The sequence below is a fragment of the Cygnus olor genome, chromosome Z (assembly GCF_009769625.2).
Source record: "Cygnus olor isolate bCygOlo1 chromosome Z, bCygOlo1.pri.v2, whole genome shotgun sequence".
In the NCBI taxonomy this organism is placed as follows: Eukaryota; Metazoa; Chordata; class Aves; order Anseriformes; family Anatidae; genus Cygnus; species Cygnus olor.
Window position 1 is genome coordinate 66,071,038 of NC_049198.1, and position 23,892 is coordinate 66,094,929.

Here is a 23,892-nt window from a genome sequence, read left to right on the forward strand (position 1 = left end):
GCATGGCCATGGTCTGTGCCCCATCCCCTCACTCCTGCAGGACCTGTGCTGTTGGGCTGGGCCGCCCCTGAAAGCCCTGTGGTACCTCGCTGCTCCCTGCAGCTGCCTGAGGAGGGGAGGCAGAGAGGAAGGTGCTGGTCTCTGCTCCCTGGTGAGTGATGGCAGGACATGAGAACGGCACACAGCTGCACCAGGGGAGGGTCAGACAGGGCATGAGGAAACATTTCTGTACCGTGAGGGTGTTCAGACACTGGAACGAGCATCCCAGAGGGGTGGTTGGTGCCCCAAGCCTGCCAGTGTTCAAGGGACATTTGGATAATGCCCTCGATAACATGCTTTAATTTTTGGGTATCTCTCAAGAGGTCATGCAGTTGGAGTTAATGATCTTTGAAGGACCCTTCCAACTGAATGATTCTGTTCTGCTCTAGTCTATTTCACCTCTTTCTGAGGCTTTTTGAGGGGTTGGTCTAGACTCTTTAGCCTAGCATCCAGCCCCCTATAGCACCAAGTTGCACGTTTTTATAACTCTTTATTTTATTTTATTTTATTTTATTTTATTTTATTTTATTTTATTTTATTTTATTTTATTTTATTTTATTTTATTTTATTTTATTTTACCTTTTTTTTTTATGCTTTGCCTGATTCCTTGCGGTTATCACTGCAGCATGGCCGTTCTCACATTGTGGGGCTGGGAGAGCAGCGGTCCCACACCCACTGCCCTCGCAGCGGAGCAGAAGGACAAAAGCTCACTTGATCTTGATTTTCAGTACGAATGCAGACCGTGAAAGCGGGGCCTCACGATCCTTCTGACTTTTGGGGTTTTGCTGAATTAGAGTGGCCCTGTATTTTAGTGGCCGTATATGATATTTTAAGTGTCCCACCTGCTCCATCCCCTCTCCTGGGCTGGGATGAAATCCCCCCTACCCCGGCGCACCAGCAGGCTCTCGCGGCGAATCGTTTTATTTCCGATACCCAGCTCGGACCTTTTAATTTAATCATTTCTTTCTATTTTTGTTTCTTTTTCCCAGGTCGAGCCTCCCGCCTCGCTGCGCTCTCGCTCCGCGCCGCCCACGGGCGCCACCGCCCGGCCGCTCCCTGCCCGCCCCGCCCCGCCGAGCCGAGCCGTGACACCGTCGTGACACTATCGCGACACCGCCGCGGCCGGTGGCATCGTGCGGCCGGAGCAGGTACCCCTCGGAGCATGTCGTGCCCCCTTCCCAACCAGGGTGTGTGTGTGTGTGTGTGTGTGCGTGTCCCACCCCAGCTCCCCACCCCGTGTCCCCCCACCCCACTGTCCATGCAGCCGCCCGGGTGCCCCCCAGGCTGTCGCCGATGTCCCCCCCGCCCCGGCCGGGCGGTGCCAGCTCCAGCTCCAGCTCCCCGCCGCGCCGGGCAGCGCTGCCCGGTGCCAGGCGCCAGCACCCGCGGCTGGTGCTCCAGCGGGGGTGCAGCTGGGCCGGGGCTGCTCTGCAGGGCTGCCAGGGAGCGGGGAGGGCTGACACCCGCTGCTCTGAAAACATCTGGGCACGGTCCGCACTGATCTTCCCTTTTCATTGATGAGTCAGTGTCAGAGCTGCTCTCAGCTCAGTATCTCTTTCAGACGGTTCCTAGACTGTGAGTGGGCAGAGGGAAGCTTGAGAAGCCCCTCTTCTCTTGCTGTTGGATTTGTTTTGGAGGCTGTGGTTACCTGGCTGGTGGTGCCTGCAGCGATAGCTCTGTGCCAGCAGACGGTGGCTTCCCAGGGACATCGCTCCGCTTCTCTCAAGGAGGTGAGATCTCCTCTATAGTGCTTTGCAATGCAGATCTAACCAGATCTCTTATAACAGGGTGCTTGAACCCATGGTGTGGACGCGTGGAGCGTCACACTGGCAGGAGGAAGAAGTATGCTGGAGTCTTCAGACAATGCAGGTCCCTGCGCTGATACTACCATGAAAGCCCTGGGGTCTGTTAGGGAAATTTGAGACTGCTTCTTCCTCCTGATAATGATTCCTTTGTGCCAGGCAAAAATAGCTCGGAAATGAAGGTTCCAGTTGTTTCAAAAGCTTTCTTGCAGTGGCACCTCCATGACGGGAGCTTGTTCCTGGCACTTGTGAATGTTTCCAGCAGCAGGATCTGTAGTTGCCAGGGGAGTGGACTGAAAGAAGTTCCAAAAAAAAGTTCAAAAAAAAAAAAGTGAGCATTACCTACAGTTTTCTAAAAAGTTTCCTCGTTTTTAAAAATGAGGGAACAGCAGGAGGCAGCAGTAAACGTGATGGGGCATAACCAGTGCTAACACATGTAAGCATTCTTTCAGTCATGACGGTAAGTTGTTCCTAAAAGCATGAGCTTGGGCAATGCCTCTTTGTGCTTCACGGTATTAATCAACATTGACCTGTTGTCGTCGCGGTGCTGGTTGCTGTGTTCAGTGGTTTTGTGGCTGCAATTGGATTTCCACTAACTTAACATTGCATCAATTTATTTGTTTACGTATTTGCTCCAGATACCATAGTAACTAAACCGAAGCCTCTAGTAGTCCTTTCATTAGTCAAGGTATAAACCGTGCTTTTAGTTAAGGAAAACAAACAAACAAACAAAAATTGCAAATTATTCATAGGTATTCTCAGGGGTATTATTGTTTTTCTTTATACAAGGGCCATTGTTGTGTGCAGCTGTGGGCAAAAAATCACACTGGCCTTATGGTTAAGCTCTCCAGCAAGTGTCCAGAAATGCAGCAGAGTTGCCGTCCTTGCATGAGATCAAAATTTACGTGAATGAATTTTAGTGAGATACTCCTTTGAAGTCAGCACCTTCTTTGAGAGGGTGGCTAGACTAAGAACCTCTACAAATTCCTTCCAGCCTTATTTTTCTGTTGTTCTCTTGCAAGTTGCGTTCCTCCCAGGAACCCAGCAGGGTACTTTGGCCACTGAGCCACATAGTCCATTCTGCAAGGACCACAGAATTTCTTTCTCTTGTGCATAATCCATCAGGTGAGGCCTGCTGGATGGAGACCTGGCACATGATATGTGGGCTATTTAACAGCAGTCCTCAGCTGGCACAAATAGTGTAAAAGGATGCTGCATAAGGTGGGATTTTTCTTCAGACATTGTGATTTAAAGTATCAGTTGGACACACAGTGGAAAGCTTATCTGAAATCTCTTGACCTGAATACAGGTTCCTTCAGAACTTGCAACTATGTTTTCTGCAGCTGATACTTAACATTGTTGTCTGGGTCTTCAGATCCCCCAGTTACTGATACTGATTTGAAATGCCCACAGGCTTACTTATCACCTGAGAGATTGTGGTACTGCTTCTTGGCTACTAGTCTGGGCTGGTTTAGGAATTGAAAGGAGAGAAAACAGATACGTAGACGTCATCTGAACACAGGAAGGGAGAGAGTGATGGCTAAAAGTAGAAGCTTGGGACCTTGGCTGGGTAGTTGAAAAGCTAGGGAATGTTTTTTGTCATATGCTAGACCTGAACTTATTCCTCGTTTTTTTCATCATCTGCAGGTTGAGATAGTTGGGATCTTCTGTGGCTTATTTACCTAGAGGATTTACTGTTTCAATTTGATACTGTGTATATTTCCTGAAAGAGATGAAAAAAGGACCAGAAAGTGGAACTTGGCCCCTTGCTGGAGTCCCAGGCAAACTAGCAGAGTCAAACCCAGACAACAACAGGAGCGGTGGAGCCTCAGCAAAGGAGAAGGTCATACTTTCCTCTCCTGGAGAACTAGAAAATGCACAGTTGAAACCCAGCAGAGAAACACCCAGAAAAAAACTCTGTGGCTATTTAAATAAGCTGGGCATCAAGGGTCCAATCAAGACTTGGAAGTCTCGCTGGTTCGTTTATGATGAAAATAAATGTCACTTACTGTACTACAGAACTGCACAGGATGTGAACCCTTTGGGGTCTATCGATCTCTCCAGCGCCAGCTTTGACTGCAAGGTGGAAAATGGTGAAGGGGTTTTTGAGATCAGAACACCAAACAGAGTTTTTACTTTGAAGGTAAGGGTCAGCATCTTCTTCAGGGGGCTGGTACAGAACATTCCCCATCAGGATAGACACATCTCTGCTAACATACCTCAGCATGAGTTTCACTTTAGTCCTCAGCCTGCGCTGTTGCCTTTTGGACTTAAATCGTTTGCGCTGTTTTTGTGAGGCTGGGATTCCACTACCTGTGAGATGACTTGTCTTTAACAGAATAGGAATAAAAGTCAAATTGGGTGCTGAATTAAAGTTATTGAAGAGCCCTGCAGTCCACTTTGTAACTTACTGAACAGAAATGGGCTCCCCTGTATAAAGTGGCTCCTCCAGCAAAGAACTTTGTTACATTCTTATCTCTGTGGAAATCTCTATTGAGAGAACTCCATGGGTGATTTCCAGTTAAAATAATTGTCACATTTCTGCTTAGCCTTGGAACACAGTAAATGAAAAAGGGTTTAAATAAGGTCAGCTGTCCTCTGAGGTTCTGTTGCTAAGGCCATGCTGCGGATTTCTTCAGTCCTTCCAAATCAGAAGCTGTAGCATAGGCATGACACAGCCGGCCTTTATTTCTGCAGGCATGGTCAGAGCAGTGGTGGTCATCCCTACAGGATGCTGATGATCTTATGCTGATGAGATTGCCCTCTTCCTTCCTGTTCTGTTATCTTAGGCAATCAGCAAGCAGGCAATGATGTACTGGCTGCAGCAGCTACAAGTGAGACGTTGGGAATTTTGCAATGCTCAGTGCAGATTTCCTGTGGGCAGCTCCCAGCTTGTGAATGAACCTCTGGTTGACAGAACAAGTAGGTGTTGCGTGTGTCAGCCCTTCGTTTGCTTTCAGCTCTCCAGTGATGAATGGTTCTCCTCATCTGTAAGTGGACAGAGGCACTGGCCAGGTTTTTGAACGCAGTTGCTAACTATCAATGCTTGGATCGATGTTACCTACACATTAAAACTATCGAACACTGTGTTGGGAGAAAAGAACAGCAACAACTCTGTTCCTCATTCCTTTAGGAGGTTAAAGGTTGATTGCTTAGAGTTAGTCACTCTCACGTACCGATGGTTGAAGTCACTTGGTAGTCCCTGAGCGGATAATGTACTTCTACCTGGAACCTTCTGTAATTTGACCTTAAATACAGGAAACCTGCTCTGTTGCCTATGTTCTGCCTGGCATGTTGTGCACAGAAGGTCTAGCTGTAACAAAACGTGGCTTTTAAGTTACGTGAAGGAGCCAAAGTCCAATGCAGGTCTGTCTTGCTCACTCGCATCTTGTGTTCTGGTTTGTTTTTACGCAGATGTTGTCGACAGTGAGGACTTTATGCCTCCAGTCAAAACACCAACAGAAGTGGTGGGGTTAAAAGCAGCCTCTTTGCCTGCACCCCAGACGTCTACTGCTTTGCAGAACATCTCCCTCAAGCACCCTTGGACAGAGATACAGTAAGTGCACGAGGAGAGCTGCAGTGCATGCTACTTTTTTCCTTCCTCACCTGTTGGGTATTGTGTGAAACGGGACGCTTGCCTAGGTAGGCAAACCATGAAGCAGCTTTATGGAGGATATTCCATGCAGAAACAAACTTCCTGCTGGAAGCTCTTTCACATCCCTCTGTTCCAGTGCATTCCACATCATCTAGCTGTCTTGGTTGGTCACTAGGTTTTTCCTATGGCTTGGTTTAGCTTTCCTCTGCAGCTGGTTGCTAGCATGCTTGCCGTGGTGCATCCGAGCATCACTCCTGGAAGGGCGTGTGGGCAGGTTGAGCTGTACCCTGTAGGCTAGCGACAGAAAACCATTCCAGTGGATGCAAAGGACCGTGAATACTCTGCAAAGCAGGAACTCCAAGCACAAGGCATTGGAGCCTGTAAAACGGCCCTCACGCTGCGCAGCTTGCTGCCCCTGGCTGGGTTTCAAGAATGTAAGTAGTCACACGACCTTCACTGACACTGTGGTTGCCACTGCAAGGTGTGGCTCCATCGGGGCTACAAATTACAAGCCTTGGGCAGCTACTGTTGCTCAAAACCAACCCCCACCAGTGTCTCTGTAAGTGTAGTGTCCCAGTCTCTTATTTACAGATAACCGAAAGCATGCAAGCGGTTACAGGTGCAGTAGGTAGCCTGGCCCTTGCCAAATGTTTTTGGTGGGGAGGTTGGCTGTAGTTTTGTACCACCACTACTATGGCTACAATCTGATGCTGTTAGGAGGAAAGATCTTCTATGAGACCAAAGAGTATCAGTCTCAGCTGTGCTTTTTGCAGGCTATGCATTCTTTCCTCCCCACTCTAATTAAAAGTACTGTAATCATAACCCCTCTCCAGCCTTACCTTTGCTAGCTTGAATAACAATTGCTTCTTTTCAGCTTCAAATTATATTGCTCCCCTAGATCTGTGAATGTTTCTGCAGGCTCTGTTGCTGTTGGACCTGCATCTTCATGAGTGTAGTGTGTCTGATTTCAGCCAAGCTCGTCGGATCCCTGAATTGCTCCTGTTTCATGGGAAAAACACAGGGTAGTGTGAGATAGAGATAGGCAAGTGCCTCACTTTCTTGTGTAGGTTTTACAGAAAACACTAGCACGTTGCTTGTTCTGCCTGGTCCTGTGGGAGTCATCTCCTAGCTCTCCTGGCAAAATCTGAAAGCAGCAGCTGTAACAGTCTTTGATGGACTGGTTCTGGGGCTGATTGCAATTTTCTTCCTGAAACTTTACTGTATCAAAGGCTATCAAGGCTGTTGTGGCAAGGGCATTAAATGAGCAAAGCACAGGACCGGCGTTATCTTCAGCTGTGATCATTATGGCAGTTTTGGCTGTGCTGTAGTGAATTGAGCTTCTGTTGGCACCTGGGGGTTTCTGCAGTGAGCTAAGGGAAGGGTGGGAGGGAAGAGTGAGAGAAGGAAGGGAGGGAATGAGTATGGTTGCTCTACTGTTGGCTTTGATCCTTCTCTGCAGCCTGATGCTTTTACGTACAGGGCTCAAGGACACGGGGGAAGATCCCCACCTGATTCACACTGCTGTGCTGGTACCGATATTGGGGCAACTTCCTAATATCTGCCAGTTTCACCCTTGCTCCCCTTAGATCCACTGGTGCCATGGACAGTTAATTTTTTTTTAGCACATGGTGGAGACAGGTTCTTGGAGGAGGAGTGGGATGTGAGTAAGTGTGAGATATGAGGAGGGGTGAGGCACTGGGTAGTTTGCATGTGAACTGGCTGCAGTGTTCATGACTTCTGTTCACGAGGCTGTTTTGATCCCTTCTTGTTTCAGAAACACTGTCTACAATATCTGCGTCTCCAAGCAACTCCGGGGGAACAATGGGAATATCTTTAATTTCAGTGAATTCCAGGAGCACCCTGAGAGCCTGGATGACGAGCGAGAGGCAGAAGTGGAGGCAGGGTGTGCAGGTGCCTGTTACTGAACTGTGTGAGCTGGTCCGAGTACGACACCATTTACCAGGGAGTCAGACTTAGCAGGAAAGGGGAGGACAGAGTGGCAAATAGTCCTGGGACATGAAAACTTGGTCACGTTGTCTCAGGTTCCTTCCAGTGTTGCTAGCACAAGAATGACACTTTTTGCTTTGCTTCAGGCTGAATCTGCCTATCTCCTACTTTTGGAATCTTCTGCAGAGGCAAAAATATCATCCACGATGCCAGTCCATACTAGTATTTCTTTGAGTTGGAAGTTAAGCTGCTGCACAATCACATTCCTTTCAGCCTTTTTCTTCCCAAACATGTGGTGGAGCTGTGGAGTTTAGACTGTGCTCTCCGCAGATGCCAACTTGCATTTGCTGCGTGCTGGGTGGGTGGGGTGCAAGGAGAGCTAGCAGGTACCATAAGGCACCGTGGCTTTGTTTATTTTGGATGTACCTGTGGCTGATCCCGACTGTCTGTGCTTCAACCCTGTGGATCCCAGCAGGTCGATTTTTCTTGTCCTGTGTGTCAGTCTTCTGGGTGGAGCTGTTGTGAGTCCCCCGATAGAAAGGCATGGGAGTTCATAGCAGCAACCCTGTTCTGTGTATATGAATTCTTTTTCCCTTCAGTTAAGGAGGAGATCCCGGAGGATGGGAGGCTGGAGTCTAGGGTGAACTGGGTCAGGAAAGCCAAGTGGATGAACAGTGGCTTCCTAGGCTTGGCTGAAGAGCTGTCCAGGGAGAGGAGCTCAATGGATAAAGTGAGTGTCCTACAGCAACAGATCCTGACGCTCACGGAGGAAGTCAAGTCACAGAAGGTGAGTGTGATGAAGGGTCTGCTGCTTTTTAGGGCAGGACCCTGAAACTGGTCACAGGGACTCCCTTGGCCTTGGTGTTAGGCTGAGGAGTGCTCAGCAGGCACTCAGCTCAAGTTCCTGGTGTTACCCCTTGGTATGTAGCCTGACTGTGCCCTGCACAAGCGGAAAAGGGATGTCCTGCAGCCATCGCTAGGAATCACATCTAGCAGATAGGCTGGAAAAGGGAGGTAGAACAAGTCCAAGTGTGTTCTGCAGATATCAGTCATGCTAGTGTGTCTGTTGCTCAACAGGTACATGAAGTACAGTCCTGGATAAGGCACCATGATGCTGGCAGGAACTGCAGGGCTGAGCTGTGCTTTTTACAGGTCACACTTTTTTGAACAGTGATCCACTATTAAGAGATGACTTGATTGGAGAAGGCCAGTAGATGAGGCACTGCACGGGCTGTCTCTCCTGAGCGATGCTCTTCTCCACATGCATGGAGCAATACTAGGCTCCCCACTAATGATGCTGATAGCTCTTCCAGCAGAAGAGGCAGGTGAGCCAGGTCCCATAGGGGGCAATCAAGTTACATCCTTGATTTGCCTCCTTAAATATCTGAGACAGTGGAGCCTGAATCAGCAGCATGGTGCTGGGGCAAGCTTTTGTGTCTTTGTGTAGAATGAAGTGAGGGAGGACTCTGGTAGAGGGCCAGTTGAAATGTATACATAAATTTCCACCTGGTAGCAGGGAGAGATGTATACTGCATTATTTCCCTTGCTTCCATTTTATCACACTGCTGACCAGACCTCCAGCTACTCTGGTTTCTTCTGGGCCTCCCAAGAAGGGTGACTTGTAGAAAGCCGGAATGCAAGCAGCGTGAGCAGCAGGTTTCTTACTAGCAATGCACATAAAGTCAAGTTGCCTGCGGTCTGCTGCAAAGACCTTTCAGGCCTAGCTCTGAGAGCAGAGCTCCTCTGCTAGGGGGATGCTGTGATGTCAAGGTTGCTGCATTCACTTTTGCTTCTGAAAGGAGTCGGTTTTGAGATCCTGAGAATCTTTCGCTGTTCACTCGTTTCTGCTGGGGTCTGTAGTCTCCATGCTGCCAGTACCCTGGGCAGCACTGCGATGCAATGGCTTTGCATTCCTTTTCCAGGAGCTGGTTAAACTTCTCCACAAAGCCCTGGAGGCAGCCCAGCAGGAGAAGCGAGTATCTAGCATGTATCTCACTGCAGCAGAAGATAAGGACAGACTGGAGCTGGTGCGCCACAAAGTGAGGCAAATTGCTGATCTCACCAGTCGACTGGAAGCTCTTGAGAAGGAAAAGAAGGAACTTGAGCAGGTGCTTGCTCTGAGAGACAGCCACATTCAGGAGCTCAAAGAGCACGTGCAGCATCTGATGGAGAAGAACCACGCCAAACAAGAAGTCATCATGGCCTTGACAGAGCAGATGGCCCGAGAGCTCTCTGATCCCCTGCAAGAAGCCAACACAATCACTGCAGAGACGTTGTATAAACAGCAGGAGGAGATTGAGCATCTGAAGGTGTGTGGAGATGACACAAGTCATTTGGGAGCTCCCATTTTGGTACCCTCTGGTTCAGTGGGAGGGTGTTCCTCGTGGAAGCCAGAGAACGTGTTTCTCTAGATGTTTTGTCTGTCTTCACATCAGAGACAGGGTGGGCTCATCTGGTACTAATAGGGTTCTTAAAAGCATCCTGATCAGTTTCAGCTTCAGCCCACCGCCTGTTCTCTTTGACTTCATGTTGCCGTTGAGTGCTCACCTCGTTGTTCACTCTTCTGTTTCACTTGCTGCCGTCTCACTAGCTGTGTTCACTGGCTCTGTTAATGTGTTTCCCTCTTGCCAACAGTTTCCCGACACATCCTGGTTCTTTCAAATCCAGCCTGTTGTATTGTCACCATTTGCACTGTTATAATGAACTGTTAGCAAGTGGTGGAGAATTTCTAGAAGAGCCACTTACTTTGTTGTGGGAGAGTGTTTTGCTGCTAGCCATGGGGCTAGGATCTGTATCTTTTTTTTTTTTAAAAAAAAAAAAAGAGTACAACTATATTTTTCATCTCATTTAGGTGTTTCTCTAGCTTATATCACCCAGCTGTCTCTGTGTTTTCTAAGCACATACATACAGTGTGCTTAGCATTTTCCAGGTGTCTTCTCTATGTACGACATTTCTATTTAATGTTGTGCCTTGATTTCCTTCATAGGTAGTACTTGTGGTATTGGTATTTTGGAGATATTTTCTTGTCCCTAACACACTCCACACCTCAGTCCCCTCTTGGGATGCTCAAAAACTGTCCCTGTGTGACTGTTTTGCTTTGTGGCAGGATGATATTGATGCATACAAAACCCAGAACCAGTTTCTCAACTCGGAGATCCACCAGGTTACTCGGCTCTGGACAAGTGCTGCTGAGAATGAAAAAGCCCTTCTGATGAAGGTGAGGCAAAAAAACTTTTTTCTTGGCGAGAGCTTTTTCTTATTTCTTTCCAAAGCAGACACTGGAATGGATATTGATACAAAACACACCAAGAAGCAGCTTTCTTCCTAACATTTTTTTTTTGTAGCATAATGTTTTCTCTGCTTTGTGTTGTTCCCAAATTAGATATTATAATTTTCTTTTTTTCAGTCAAAGTAAAATACTTGCAAAACTCAGTCTTAGGGATTCTGAAATGTAACCCAGATTTCTGCATTTCAGCTATACTTTTGGAAACGAATAAAGAAATTACAGTATGGTCAGGGAATGAGGAAAGTTTCCTGAGAGCTGGCGGGCTGACTGCACACTGGCTCCATCTAGTTTTGATTTCTCTAGGAGGCCTGGCACTGTCAGGTGTCAGTACTCTCAGATTCTGCGGCCAGTTCAGAGTTCATCTGTTTTCTTAAGCTTGACTTTTATTGCATAACCTGGTTACTCTCAGACTTGTCTAACCTACCTGCTAGTTCTGAACCAGTTCCTGCGTCTGGCATTTGTTCTCTGGGTTTTCCTTCCTGGGTTTCAAGGGATGTCTCCACAGTCTTGGATTCTCGTACAGGGCAAACAGCTGCCTTTGGGGTGTTATTGTCATGCTTATATCTATTTGCTTCCTAGTCTTTTGAAATCCTGTCTACCTCAGCTTACTGCCCTTCTCTGATCCTGCAACTGCTGTAATCTTCAGAAGAGAAGTAATCAGACTGATATGTTCAATGTGAGGCAAAAGGCTGGTTAAAGTGGTAGCATGACAATATCCTACGCTCACTTCTTTCCCCTCTATATGCAGCCTAATTCTTTCTATGATTTCTTTTTTGTTTTGTTTTCAACTGCTGCTTCCCACTGAGCAGGAATCTTCACTGTGGTTCCTGTGAAACACTAATTGGGTGAGTCTTGTCACCTTTGTGGCCTTAGTTCCTCATTTGTGAGTTAACAATCACAATAACAATTGATAACGATCCTCATTTCTACCTCTCTCTCTCTCTCTCTCTCTGTGCCCTGGAGTATGATGGCAGCAGGGACTGTCTTGCTCTGTTTGAACTCAGTTGAGCTTCCTGTGCTTGAGAAACTTGTAGCAGTGCGATGGGACTGGGGTTGCTGTGGGGCATGTGTTCACCTTGTCTGTGGTTCTGCTGTGTGTTCTGAAAATCGCGTGGTCCCAGCTCAGTCCCTTGAGTGGCGTCTTTTGTCAGGGTGCACCTCAGTGTGGGGTAGAGAACTTGTCTAAGAAGCAGGGGAAAAGCCTGCGGAGAACTCAGCTGCAGTGGTGTCTCTGAGCTGAGCTGCCTGGGATATGGCCACCCACTGATGCAATTCATGAGGTAAGTAGGTGTTGCTGTATTAGGTTTCCCACTCAAAAAGCATCAAAAAGCAACTTCTGTTGTGTGCTCGCTACTCTGGTTTGTGCTTGTTCATTGACCACAGTGGTCCATTTGTGGCTGCAATTTCCGTGGCTGTAGAAAACTTCTGGATGTGTCCTCTGGGGCCTTGCTGATCAGGAGTCTTTGCTTGATATGTGGACAAGACCAGTAGAGAGTGGAGGCAATACAGGAAGAACATCAGTGAGCCAGCTCATTCCCTCTTGTTTTCTCATCAGTGTGCCTGCCTGCAAGCCCGAAACTGCCAGATGGAGAGCAAATACCTGACGGTCTTGCGGAAGCTGCAGGAGACCGTGCCTGGCCTGCCCAGCTCCGATGCTGAGCTGGTGAGGAACCTCATCCAGGAAGCGCTCCAGTGGGATGTGAAGGAAGGAGCAGAAGAAGGTCTGAACCTGAACCCTGTGAGGTAATAGGCAAGAGCACGGGGACGTTCACACCCTCACAGGAGTCCAGCATTGGAGGGGAGTGTGCAGGCAAGAAGGATCTGGGGGCAGCTCTGCAGCATGGACTTGGAGCTGTGACCTGGGAGGAGAGGTAGAGGAAGCTCATTTCGTTTGGTGATGTGGAAACAATGGATATCTGATAGTAGCGTATTGTTGTAGGAAGGCAATTTCTTATGTAGGAAAATGCACTTTTTTGAAGTGCCCCAGTTTTGTAGCAGATTCTATTACATTTGGTTGAACAAACTTCCAGCTTCTCCAGGCAGCTTTGGAGTTGAGACTCCAATACCAAGAATATAATGATACCTTGCAAGTATCCCAGCATGTGGACTGTCTAGAACAGAACAGAATAATTCAGTCGGAAGGGACCTTCAGAGATCATCAAGTCCAACTGTCTGACCTCTTCAGGGCCGAGCAAAAGTTAAGGCATGTTTTTGAGGGCATTATCCAAATAACTCTTGAACGCTGACAGTCATGGGGCACCAGCCACCTCACTAGGAAGCCTGTTCCACTGTTTAACTGCCCTCACAGTACAGGAATGTTTCCTCATGCCCAGTCTGAACCTCTCATGGCACAGCTTTGTGCTGTTCTCTCATGTACTGTCATCACTTACCAGGGATGATGCAGAAACCCTCAACACGCCCTACTGTCAGCACTCTTGGGGTTTTCTGATTAGTAGGAGATTTGCATTGTGCGCAGGGAGACATCTGAAAGGGCTGTGGATCTCTGTTCTTTGTTCTGATGCCCTGAAGCCTTTGCAGTCCCTCCCTGAAGAACTCCCTCTGTACTAGGACATGGCAGGGAGAAGGTACACAGGTTAAGCAAGATACTACCTTGTGGGTAGGAGATCAGACAGGGTGAGAGAGGTCTGATGGGGTCAGGCTGTAGCTCAGAGCAAAGCTACACCTGAGTTCATGTGTCTGTGCTGTTGCTGCAGGCTTCCCTCTGCCTTCATGGCCCTGAGACAGCAGGCTCTTCCACCTAGCTGCCAGAAAAGCAAAGGAGGAGTGCCTGTGCTCTGGTATGGGCGACAGGAACCTGGCGTTGGGTGGCCTTGACACAGGAACTGGCCTTTGAACTAACCTCTGCCTTGTGCCCTTCCAGTGAGTACGATGAGTATGGGTTTATGACTGTGCCTGACTACGAAGTCGAGGACTGGAAACTTCTGGCCAAAATCCAAGCCCTGGAGATAAAGTCCAACAACCTGCGGAGCCAGGAGGTGGTGGAGAAGCCCCTCCGCGACAGGTGGAACAGCGTAGGAGAGCTGAGTCCCTCTGCAGAGCTGAAAAGCCTCATTCGAAGCGGCATTCCTGTGGAGCATCGGCAGCGGGTCTGGAGGTGGATCGTCAGCCGGCACTGCAGCCGTCTGCCAGACCACTACCAGCGGCTGTTGAGGCAGAGCAAGAGCACTGAGCACCCTGCCTGCCGGCAGATTGAGCTTGACCTGCTCCGGACACTGACCAACAACAAATATTTCTCCTCTCCCACCTCCCAGCTCATCCCCAAGCTCCGGAGGGTGCTGCTGGCATTCTCCTGGCACAATCCTGCCATTGGATACTGCCAGGGATTGAACAGGTGAGGAACAAGGTATGCTGCTTCTTCACAGGAGAGCACTGGGAAGGTGTAGACGCTTGAGCTGTGATTTATGCAATCCCAGGCTCACGTCTCTAGATCTGTACTGGCTCTAGGTATTTTCCTGCAGAGTTCTGCATGTGGGGTCTTTTTTCCAGCCAGTGTTGTTTCTGGGATGTAGCAAGCAGCAGGATGCACTTGTTTGGCTTCCACATAGCTCCAGAATAGGAAGGAACAGCTATGGGAGATGGAGTGAGGCAGTCCCAAAATAACAGCAGGAGGGTAGGACTGAATTTCCGACTTGTAATGTGCTCAGCAGAACACCCTCGTGTTCCCTTTTTCTGAGAAGAGTTGAAGGAAATGGGAAGTGTTAGGAATGAGAGGGTTGGGGCACATGACACCCGAGGAGGAGCTGAGAAAATTGGGCTTGTTCTGTCTGGTGAAGAGAAGGCTCAGGGGATCTTCCACTTTTACTTACCAAATTATGGCTACAGAAGAGATAAAAATAGATTTCTTAGAAGTGTGTAGCTGAGGAAGAAGGACATCAGACAATAGCTGCAAGAAGGGAATTTCTGGTTGGATCTTCATACGTAAGGAAAGTCTGTGTAAGCTATTCCTATTGCTCTTTGGATGGTCTTCAGAAAGACAATTTCCACTCTAGAGATCCCTTGATATTAGATGTTATAGAATTATAAAATGGTTTAGGTTGGAAGGGACCGTTAAGATCATCTAGTCCATCCCCCCTTCCATGGGCAGGGACATCTTCCAGAAGAGCAGTTTATTCGAAACCTCGTCCAGCCTGGCCTTGAACGTTTCCCATCTGGCTAAAATTTGGTAAGTCAGAACTGAAGGGGGTTAGGGAGGATGGATAGGAGGGGGAGGTGAGCCACGTCACATAATATGGAATATCTCTGTGTGAGCTGTTTCCCACACTGAAATAGCCATAATCAGCACACTTTGCCAACTGTGAGGGTCTGCAGAACATCCTGTTAGCTGGGGAGTCTCATTTCATCACAGCAGCTCTGTATTTGATGCTGCATGTTTGCTGACAGAGGCACACAGGAAGGAAAATCACAACCCCATGGCTTCTTCAGAAACCCGCAGAACAGATCACTGTCTGGCTAACTCTCCTCCTACATCTGATGTTTTGGATTCTCAAGGAGCTAGAGACAAGCCAAAAGGATTCTTGGATTCACCTTTACCTGTGCTGACCTATGTCTTGTCCTGCAGTGCTGCATTGCCTCACTGTGTCTTGTCCATCACAGGTTGGCAGCTGTTGCCCTCCTGGTCCTGGAAGATGAGGAAAGTGCTTTCTGGTGCCTCGTCCACATTGTGGAGAACCTAATGCCAGCAGACTACTACAGCGACACACTGATAACGTCACAGGTGAGCTGGGAGCTCTCACTTCTGCTTGTACGCTGATGTGGTGATTTACAGTAGAGGTTTAAAAGCCGTCAGTCGACTTGTTTCACATGGGCACCAGTGATGCAGCCAGGAGCAGTCTGAAGAGGAGGGGAACCTCAATCCATCCTGCTCCTCCCAGTTTGATACCCAGAGCCTGGAGAAGGGTCATGGGTCAGCAGGAGAGCGCATGAAGAACAGCACAAAGGAATCCCAGCCACTCCAGCCAGGAAGGCAGCTTCATTGGGGCCCAGCTTAAATGTCTCTATGCTAACACATGTAGCGTGGGGAATAAACAAGAGGAGCTAGAGATGTGTGCACACCTGCAGGGCTGTGACCTCACTGGCATTATGGAGATGTGGTGGGATGGCTCCCATGGCTAGGGGTGTTGGAATGGAAGGACTCAGGCTCTTTAGGGAAGGCAGGCAGGGGAGACCAGAAGGGGACATCACCCTCTATGTCAATGAACAGCTGGAGTGCATGGAGCACCTCTCCTGTGAAGACAGGCTGAGGGAGCTGGGGTTGTTCAGCCTGGAGAAGAGAAGGCTCTGGGGAGAACTCACAGCAGCCTTCCAGTACCTAAAGGGGGCCTACAGGAAAGCTAGGGAGGGACTCTGTGTCAGGGAGCGCAGTGACAGGACAAAAAGTAATGGCTTTAAACCAAAAGAGGGGAGATGTAGATTGGATATTCAGAAGAAATTCTTCACTGTGAGGGTGGTGAGGCGCTGACACAGGCTGCCCAGAGAAGCTGTGGATGCCCCATCCCTGGCTGGATGGGGCTTTGGACAACCTGGACTAGTGGGAGGTGTCCCTGCCCATGGCAGGGGGCTGTGTGAGAAAAGTCTCAATAATTTTCCTCAGACAGGATCTTCTGTGAAGTTATTTTATTTGCAATTGCAATGGCGGGCGTCCTGCAAGCAGGAGCACACCGTGAAAGTTTATCATAACCCTATACTCCCTATTACCCAACACCTGATTTCTCTCCTGTTTCCTCATTGGCTGAGTACTACAGGTTCACAACCTACTCGACACGCTTTTATACCATATATGTACAATTTGATTTGACCAACCATTAATTTCTCCTTTTCCTTTTTTTTTTTTTTTTCCCCTTCTTCTCTCCTGAGTAGAGAGCCCGTGATTTTTGTTTTTACTGATTTTGTACTGCTCATCCTGTTTTTCTTAGCTATCCTCCGTATTTTGGGACAGTGAGACCTTCCCCTTACCTGCTTAACATACTCCCCACTGCTGTGCCGCACAGTCACTTCTGAATGTGCAAGGTTAGGGGAATTTTCCACTGCAAAAACACCTTCTATTGCAAAAACACAACTTCGTTTCTCACAGTTGGAACTGGATGGTCTTTAAGGTCCCTTCCAACCCAAACCCTTTTACAAGTCCGTGATTCTGTGAGCTTGCAATGTGTGTGATTTCTTACAGGACAGCTGACATCACCTTTCAGTCCCTTCCATTACAGAGATACAGAGTTGTTAAGAAACTGAGTACCACTCCTGAATAATAACCTGGAGGTCAGGTTAGTCAGAAGAAAGGTGTCCATGAAGTGTACTGTTATTTATTGTAAGGAGGGCCCAGTAAAAGTGAAAAAGTGAAGTGGCAAACTCTGACACATGTAGGACCAAACAGAAAGAAAATGCCGTTCTGGAGCCCATCACATTTTTCTTTAGAAACCTTACCCTATCTTCTGGAGTGCCCTGTGCTTCTGGTATTTTTATGTACTGTTATTTTTATATTCACTCTGCTTCAGTTCGTGATCAAATGCAGTGTTAATTCTGGCTTTGAGGCTGCGTATCAGGTTGTTTTTTTTTTTTCCCTGCATATCAAAAGCCCTGTGGCCATTTGATATAAAAAGTTTTATAAGTAACTTATCCTCCTGGTTCAAAGTTCCTGGATTTCAAGGTTTTCACGGTGTGTTGTGTTGTATCGGATGTACGGTGTCCTCCCAGATGGGCACAGAGCCAGCATAAATTCCATTTAGCTCAGTGGAACTGTAATTGTGTGACCCTACCACCCACACCCAGCAGCGCCCGGTCTGGTGCGCCTGGCCGTGACCTTGGTCTCGTTATTGTGTGTGGTCCTTTCATAGAGAAAAGGGTTTCTGCTGTGGGCTCGCAGTAGATGAGGCTGCAAGCATCAGTAGTGGAGAGGGAGTGACTGTGCCACTGAATTGACAGGTGTTTACTGGGATATCGGTGTGCTGGTGAAGAGGCCAGCCCACAGAGACTTGGGAAGCAGCCAACTCATTGTGCAGACAGCAAAATGCCTGTGCTGTAGTGATCTGGAGCAGGTAGGGTTAGCAGTGAGATTTAATAGACGGTGCTCAGTACTCAGCAAATAGTGATTGCCAGGGAAAAAACAGCAGGCTGGAGCACACAGAGGCTCCCCTACGTTTGGTGATAAAAGACCATCAGCTGAGTAAGCCTTTTTTTTTCATAAGACATCCTGGGCTCACGTTTGGCCTCTGAAAGTCTATCCAAGAAGGAAGTGAAGAGGAAGGTCTAGGGTGATGCTTTGTGGATTGGCTTGATAAAGTGAGAGCTGGTTGAGAAAATCAAAATTTAGTTCTTGTGGGTTTTAAAGACCAAAGCATATCACCTCGTCTGGTTTGTACTACAGGCTCAAAGCTAACTGGGCTGACAGAGCTGGGGCAGTAGTATGACGTGGCATAGGGAAAGACCTAACCCTGGTCTTGCTCTGTAGCACTTCCCCTCATGAAACCATAACGTCCTTGAGATGAAGCCTTTATAAACTTGAGTCAAGGATCTCGCTGACTGTGTTTCTGTGTCTCGGCTCATACAACCAGAAGCAAAGCACAGACAGTAGAGGGCCCAGAAAGAGAAGCTAAGTGAGAAGATTGGCTCCTGCTTGTGAAGGCAGAGAGGGATCTTAGGTATTTAGTCTGCACGTGGGCCATATGCTGTCGTTCAGACCTGGGCATGCTTTTAGGCCCCCTCATTCAACTGAACACTCATGACATTACAGAAGGTGTCAGTGAGACCAATGTGGAAAGGTGTGGCATCGTTTTCCTTATTATCTTTGTGACTGGGAAGGAATATGGTCCTCTGCGTGAGAACACATCCGTGCTTATATCTCAGCCCTGTTTCGGCTCCACTGGGTACAGCATACAAGTACACCGCTCAATAATTTTGAAGGACTGAGGGACAAAGGATACTGTGCTCTTCCTTGGGTGTACCTAGGCTAGAAGACAGCACCAGTGATTACTGCGGCATGCGTGGGCCATCATCCTGCTGCACTGTTCCTCTCCTTCAGCACCAGGACTGCTTTTAACAGATAATTCGTTGTTTTCTTTTTTGTCAACTTCAGGTAGATCAGAGAGTCTTCAAAGACTTCCTGGCAGAGAAGCTGCCTCGCCTCACGGCTCATTTTGAGCAGCATCAGATCGATGTCTCACTCATCACCTTCAACTGGTTTCTGGTGGCCTTTGTGGACAGCCTGGTCAGCGACATCCTCCTGCGAGTGTGGGATGCCTTCTTGTATGAAGGAACTAAGGTGAAACCCTGAACCTAGGCCTGCTTCCTTCTGCACTTCCTTCCTTCTGTCACTTCAGTGACATGACAGCAGAGTGAAGGATGTCCACAGGTGTCAAAGAGATGGGGGGGGTTGAGCCTCTTGTCCTATCCTGACAGTTTGGTGGGGTGCCTTGGTGCCTCCTTGTCATCCAATGTCATCTGCGTAGTTGCTGCCTGCAGGCAGACCTAGTCCCTGATACTGTGTGCAGTGCCGCTGACATTTTTTAGCGTGTAGTCCTGCTACAAAACTGCTGAGTTTTCTGACAGGCCACCGTGTCTTCTGCTCTGCAACCCAGACCTAGCTGAGAGGGGACAGATAAAGGAGCAGCAGATGGGCAGAGATTTAGCACTTGTGAAAAAATGTGAGTCTTGCGTTGCACCAGTGTGTAGGGAGAACTGGAGAACCCTTGTGAGATCCCTTTAGGGTCCTTTTGGAGGGTCTGGTGTGCTCTGGAGCTGTAAATTAGCATACAGAGGGTCGTTCCCTTGGGATTAGCTCTGGGCTTTTTTTAGGCCCACCCTAAAGCAGCCTGTAGAGTACAGAAAACCAGCATGAACTGCAGTGGTGTCTCCCTCACCCCACGTTTTAAGCCAAGAGGGCCTGATCCCTCAGCTGCCTAAGACTTTGTCACCTGAAATGCCTTTCAACCTTCCAGGTGATTTTCCGCTATGCTCTCGCAATTTTTAAATACAACGAGGAAGAAATCCTGAGAATTCATGACAATGTGGAGATTTACCAGTACCTACGTTTTTTCACAAGGATGATCGTGGATGGCAGGTAGGACTGTGGGTTATAGTCAGCCTCCCGCTCTGGGCCTGTACTTGTTTGCCTCTTAGGTCAGCCTGAAAAGAGTTGTGACCAGCCTGTCAACAGAGATGCATGCATTGGCAGGTCAACAGGACGTTGAACAATGTGCCTCTTTTCTGACTTTTTTTCTGCATGCTGTTACTTAAAGCCTGTTTGGCTAGGGCGAAGGCGTGCTGCAGCAGACCAGGCCACAAAGTCTGGGCCAGCCCTCTTTTTTCAGCATCTGGAACTGGCACTGTCCCCGGCTGGGTTTCTCTCAGCTGTAGCAGGTGGGGAATTCGGGAGCACAGAGCGGCTCGCAACCTGTGGTGACAACATGCGCACGAGAGGAACATTTATGTAATCAGAAGGGCTGAACAGAGGAGACTGTTCCTACTCCAAGGGCCATCAGAGTTGGCTTCTGATAGCCCAGCTCCTCACTGACTGCTGCATACTGGTACCTGAAAAGATATGCCTGGGCTGGTGTTGTGTTAGAAGCAGTTGCCTGTGATTCAGTTATGGTTCTGCTGCTTGGCGACTGTTGAGCTCAGAGCTGAAATACGAGGCTGTGCTCTCTGCAGCCTCCTGGGGCAGCCAGGTGCAATCTGCAGCAGAGGTAGATGGTCTGGGAAACCTCCCTCTCTTAAAACTCTTGGGTATCTGTTACCATCTTAGGCAGCAAACGGGGTCACCAGGCCTCTTTTCCGTTGCAGGAAGCTGATGAACATTGCCTTCAATGACTTAAACCCCTTCCCCATGAAGCTGCTGAGGAACCGGCGGACAATGCACAGGGAAGAGCTGGAGACAGAGCTGTGCGAGCTGGAACAGATCAAGGCAGCCTATGTAAAAGAGAGAGCAGAGCAGGGGCCTCAGGACCTGCAGGAAGTTGTCAGCGAAGAGGAAGAAGAGATTTAGCAGAAACAGAGTTCATCGTCACTGCTCTCCTCACCTCGCAGAAAGTCTCTAAAAGCAACTGTCGGTAAGAGATGGAGACAGTACAGGTGATCGCAGCGGGAGTTCATCTGCCCCAGGAAGCAAGGCTGTAGATATAGGACCATTTGGGGATTAACCCAGGCTTTGTGATGTTAGAGGTATTAGAGGAATTTCATCCTCTCCTGTACTTCTCCCACTCCTGCCCACCCTGTCCCGTGCAATGCAGAAATGCAGCTGGAGATCTGTAGGAAGTAACAGCAGTGGCACCCTGACAGAAGTTGACATGGTGCAAGTGACCCAGCCAGGCAGGGCTTTTCTATCTTTTCTGATGGAGGCTTGAAAGAGATGTTTCTGTGCATGTAAAATCACCCCCAAAAAAAACCCAAAAAACATAAGCTGAGAACAGTCCCTCACTGATACCTAAAGCTGCTTAGTTGGTTAGGAGGGGAACCTGCTCTTTGAACCCATCAGAGGCTGTCTTGCCAGGAGAGCACGTGTTTAACATTGCAGCTACTAAGTCACGCCGCGCTCTCCGGGTGGCTGTTGGGGCTGAGGGAGGCCTGGGAGCTGGAGGACATCTTCCCACGGGGCTCAGACTGGGACAAGTGAAATGAGATGCGGGAGGGTGGAGTCGCCTCCCCAGTTTATTTCAGTTCCTGTGGGAGCCCATCGGGAGCACAAGGTGCGTCTTCTGCCCGACTGGGAAATTCTGGGAGGCGCCTCTCCTCTCTCTTGAGATTTGAGCAGAGCCGTCCGTGGTTTGGCTGGACCCTGGCAGCACTGTGCCTTCCCGGGGTGAGTGTGCTCCAGGCAGGAGCTCTCAGCATGGTGTGAAGCCAGCTGCAGCCTGGCTGGTGGCAGGCTGTAGCACTAGGAGGACTGCAGGGACACCTGAGTCTTCTGGCTGCCTCCAGTTGACCAGGAGGAGTGTGTGGTCCTCCCCATCTGCCTCACAGGTACGCTCCTTCTGTACCAAGTTTTTGCACTGATGTCCCTGTCTCTGACCCATGTTCATAATCCACGTGATTATGTTCCTTCTGACTTGAACGCCGTGAGGTTTTGAAGGGGATCTGTCTTTTCTCCTTGCTGTGCCCGAGTTTCCGGTGCTGATGGTGCTTTGACCCCACGGGGTGTAGCGCTCTGGGGGCGGAACCATTTTGGACTAGGTCACAAAAGAAAAAGCATTAATATTTCCTGAACTAGCAGCTGGCCTCCGTGTGTCGAGTGCACAGAGATGCCCTGCCTGCCCCTGGGGAAGGGGGTCTGGTGGCCTTCCTCCCCGCCTCCTAGGACTGCCCTGTCCCCAGGCTGCATGCCCAGCCTGCAGCTCAGTCCTCCAGAGACGCAGGATGAGCCGAGCACTTGAGAGAAACACGGCTGCTTTTCCCTCTGCTGATTCCGCCGCCCTGCTTTGCTGCTGAGCGGTGCGTTATTCCAGGTGCGCCCGTAGCGCAGGCACTCGCAGCACACAGCTGCAAGGGAGACCTCTGCTCTACATTTCTAGTGAGCCCATTGAGCGAACTACACCTCATTTAACCCTCCTGTGGTGTAAGTCACCTGTGCTCGAGGAGGAAGGGAAAGGAGGCGCTCACAGCCCGTGCTGCTCTCAGCCAGCTGGGCCGCAGCCAGGATCACAGACCCTGGTGGGCACCGCGCTGGCCTCTGCTCACCTGAGACACGTTGTATGCCTCAGCTCCACCCCAGACACTGCTGGGCCAATCAGCCAGGCTCAAAGAATGACAAAGCCTGAGTTGGCAGAGGCCTCTAGAGGCCAATCACACAGCGTGAATGTAATGCAGGTGGAGATGAGGTTCTGGGAAGGTTGGGAACCCGGCAGCAGGTTAGATGGGCAGGAGCGAGGTGAATCCACTGCATGTCATTGACAGCTGCGCACACTGAGAGCCTGGGGTGAGAAGAAAATGTTACTTGAGTCTTTCCACAGTATCTCAAGCAGAAACACGGTTTTCAAAAGGATACCATGTAGCTAGAGAAGCTCAAAGGGCAGAAGGTTTTTCTTCATAGGTTGTACTGCTAATGCAATTAATGAATACTGCTGCGTGCATGCCCGTGCGCACATACAGGTTTTTGTTACTGTTACAGAGTTTTGAGAGGCATTCTCTCTTAAATCAAGACATGGAAATTAGGACTGCACTTACAACTGTATTTTTTCAGGAGCCTTTTGCAGCAGCTGATTTTTTTTTTTTCTTCCATCCTGTCCCTACGTTCTTTAAAAAAGGCATTTTCCTGCTCTAAGGAACCTGCTTTGGCAGGGGGGTTGGACCCGATGATCTTTCGAGGTGCCTTCCAACCCCTTCGATTCTGTGATTCTGTCATTCTGAGATTCATTTAAAACACGCATTATTAGACCAAACCCTAGTCTGACATATCTATGCGGTGTATGAATGTGCACTGGTCTATTTGTGTTACATAACGACCTATAAAAAATAAATTAAACTTTTCTAAAGAAGATGTAAGCACCAATGTGTTCAAGTGTAGCTTGTCCCTGATGGGAAAAACTGAAAGTAATTTTTAGTTGAACTCAGAAGGGAAGGACACCACAGGGTTGTTAGCAGTTTCTCTTCAGTTTTGTCTCAGTCTTGCTCCATGAGTGCATTTGCTGAGGGCCATTTCCTCTGGTCATATTGCCACTCAAGTGTTTGTGGTGCTTCCTGCCTAAACTCTGGTGGAAACAGGAATATCTGCACGGCCTCTGCAGACCTGCACCCCAGAGCTAGCTTATCGTCACAGGCCCTACGCCACTTCCCTTTTGCTCCACAAACTTTGGGGCTCCTGAGCCTAGGCACTCCGGTCACAAGATGCCAGCTGGGCCCAGAGGTAAGCACCAGTAAATCCTGTGGTGTTCTGAGCAGAGGTTACCTCCGCACCAAGTGCCCAAGGATAATTTGTGCTGCGACAGCCAACTGTTGTGGCTGGAAACAAGAGTTTGACCTGTTTGCACAGCCCGGTAGCTCCATCTGCCCGTGCTGGCTCCTGTGAACAGAACGGGTTTCTTTCCACACCACAGTTAGCCCTGGCTTTGCTGTACACACATCACTACTTTTTAAATGAAGCCTTGTTTCAGCATTAATCTAAAACAGGAGATACCAGCTCCAGCCTTGAAAATAACAATTTAGATTTTTATTCATTTATTGTCCCAGAATGTGCAATTACTCCGTAGATCTGTTGCAGGACTTCGGGGCCACCACATTTA

The 23,892-nt window shown here is 48.8% G+C and overlaps 1 protein-coding gene across 1 annotated transcript; it reads left to right on the top strand.

Annotated features, from left to right (window-relative positions):
• The first annotated feature begins 690 nt into the window (after window positions 1–690).
• On the top strand, window positions 691–23,142 carry TBC1D2 (TBC1 domain family member 2). The gene is made up of 15 exons (XM_040540783.1): window positions 691–1,187; window positions 1,601–1,769; window positions 3,489–3,984; window positions 4,631–4,763; window positions 5,256–5,397; window positions 7,211–7,347; window positions 7,983–8,170; window positions 9,306–9,692; window positions 10,490–10,600; window positions 12,225–12,412; window positions 13,551–14,021; window positions 15,284–15,404; window positions 18,756–18,941; window positions 19,618–19,739; window positions 20,462–23,142. Exons 3-15 carry the CDS (start codon window positions 3,574–3,576, stop codon window positions 20,661–20,663), a joined length of 2,799 nt encoding a protein of 932 aa, XP_040396717.1. The 5' UTR covers window positions 691–1,187; window positions 1,601–1,769; window positions 3,489–3,573; the 3' UTR covers window positions 20,664–23,142.
• Window positions 23,143–23,892: the final 750 nt, after the last annotated feature.

Excerpts from the sequence above, each read along its gene's own strand:
- TBC1D2 (XM_040540783.1), top strand. The coding sequence starts at position 3,574 with ATGAAAAAAGGACCAGAAAGTGGAACTTGGCCCCTTGCTGGAGTCCCA. Across the intron at positions 3,985-4,630 it reads ACAGAGTTTTTACTTTGAAG|GCAATCAGCAAGCAGGCAAT; the intron begins GTAAGGGTCAGC and ends CTGTTATCTTAG. Across the intron at positions 15,405-18,755 it reads ACACACTGATAACGTCACAG|GTAGATCAGAGAGTCTTCAA; the intron begins GTGAGCTGGGAG and ends TGTCAACTTCAG.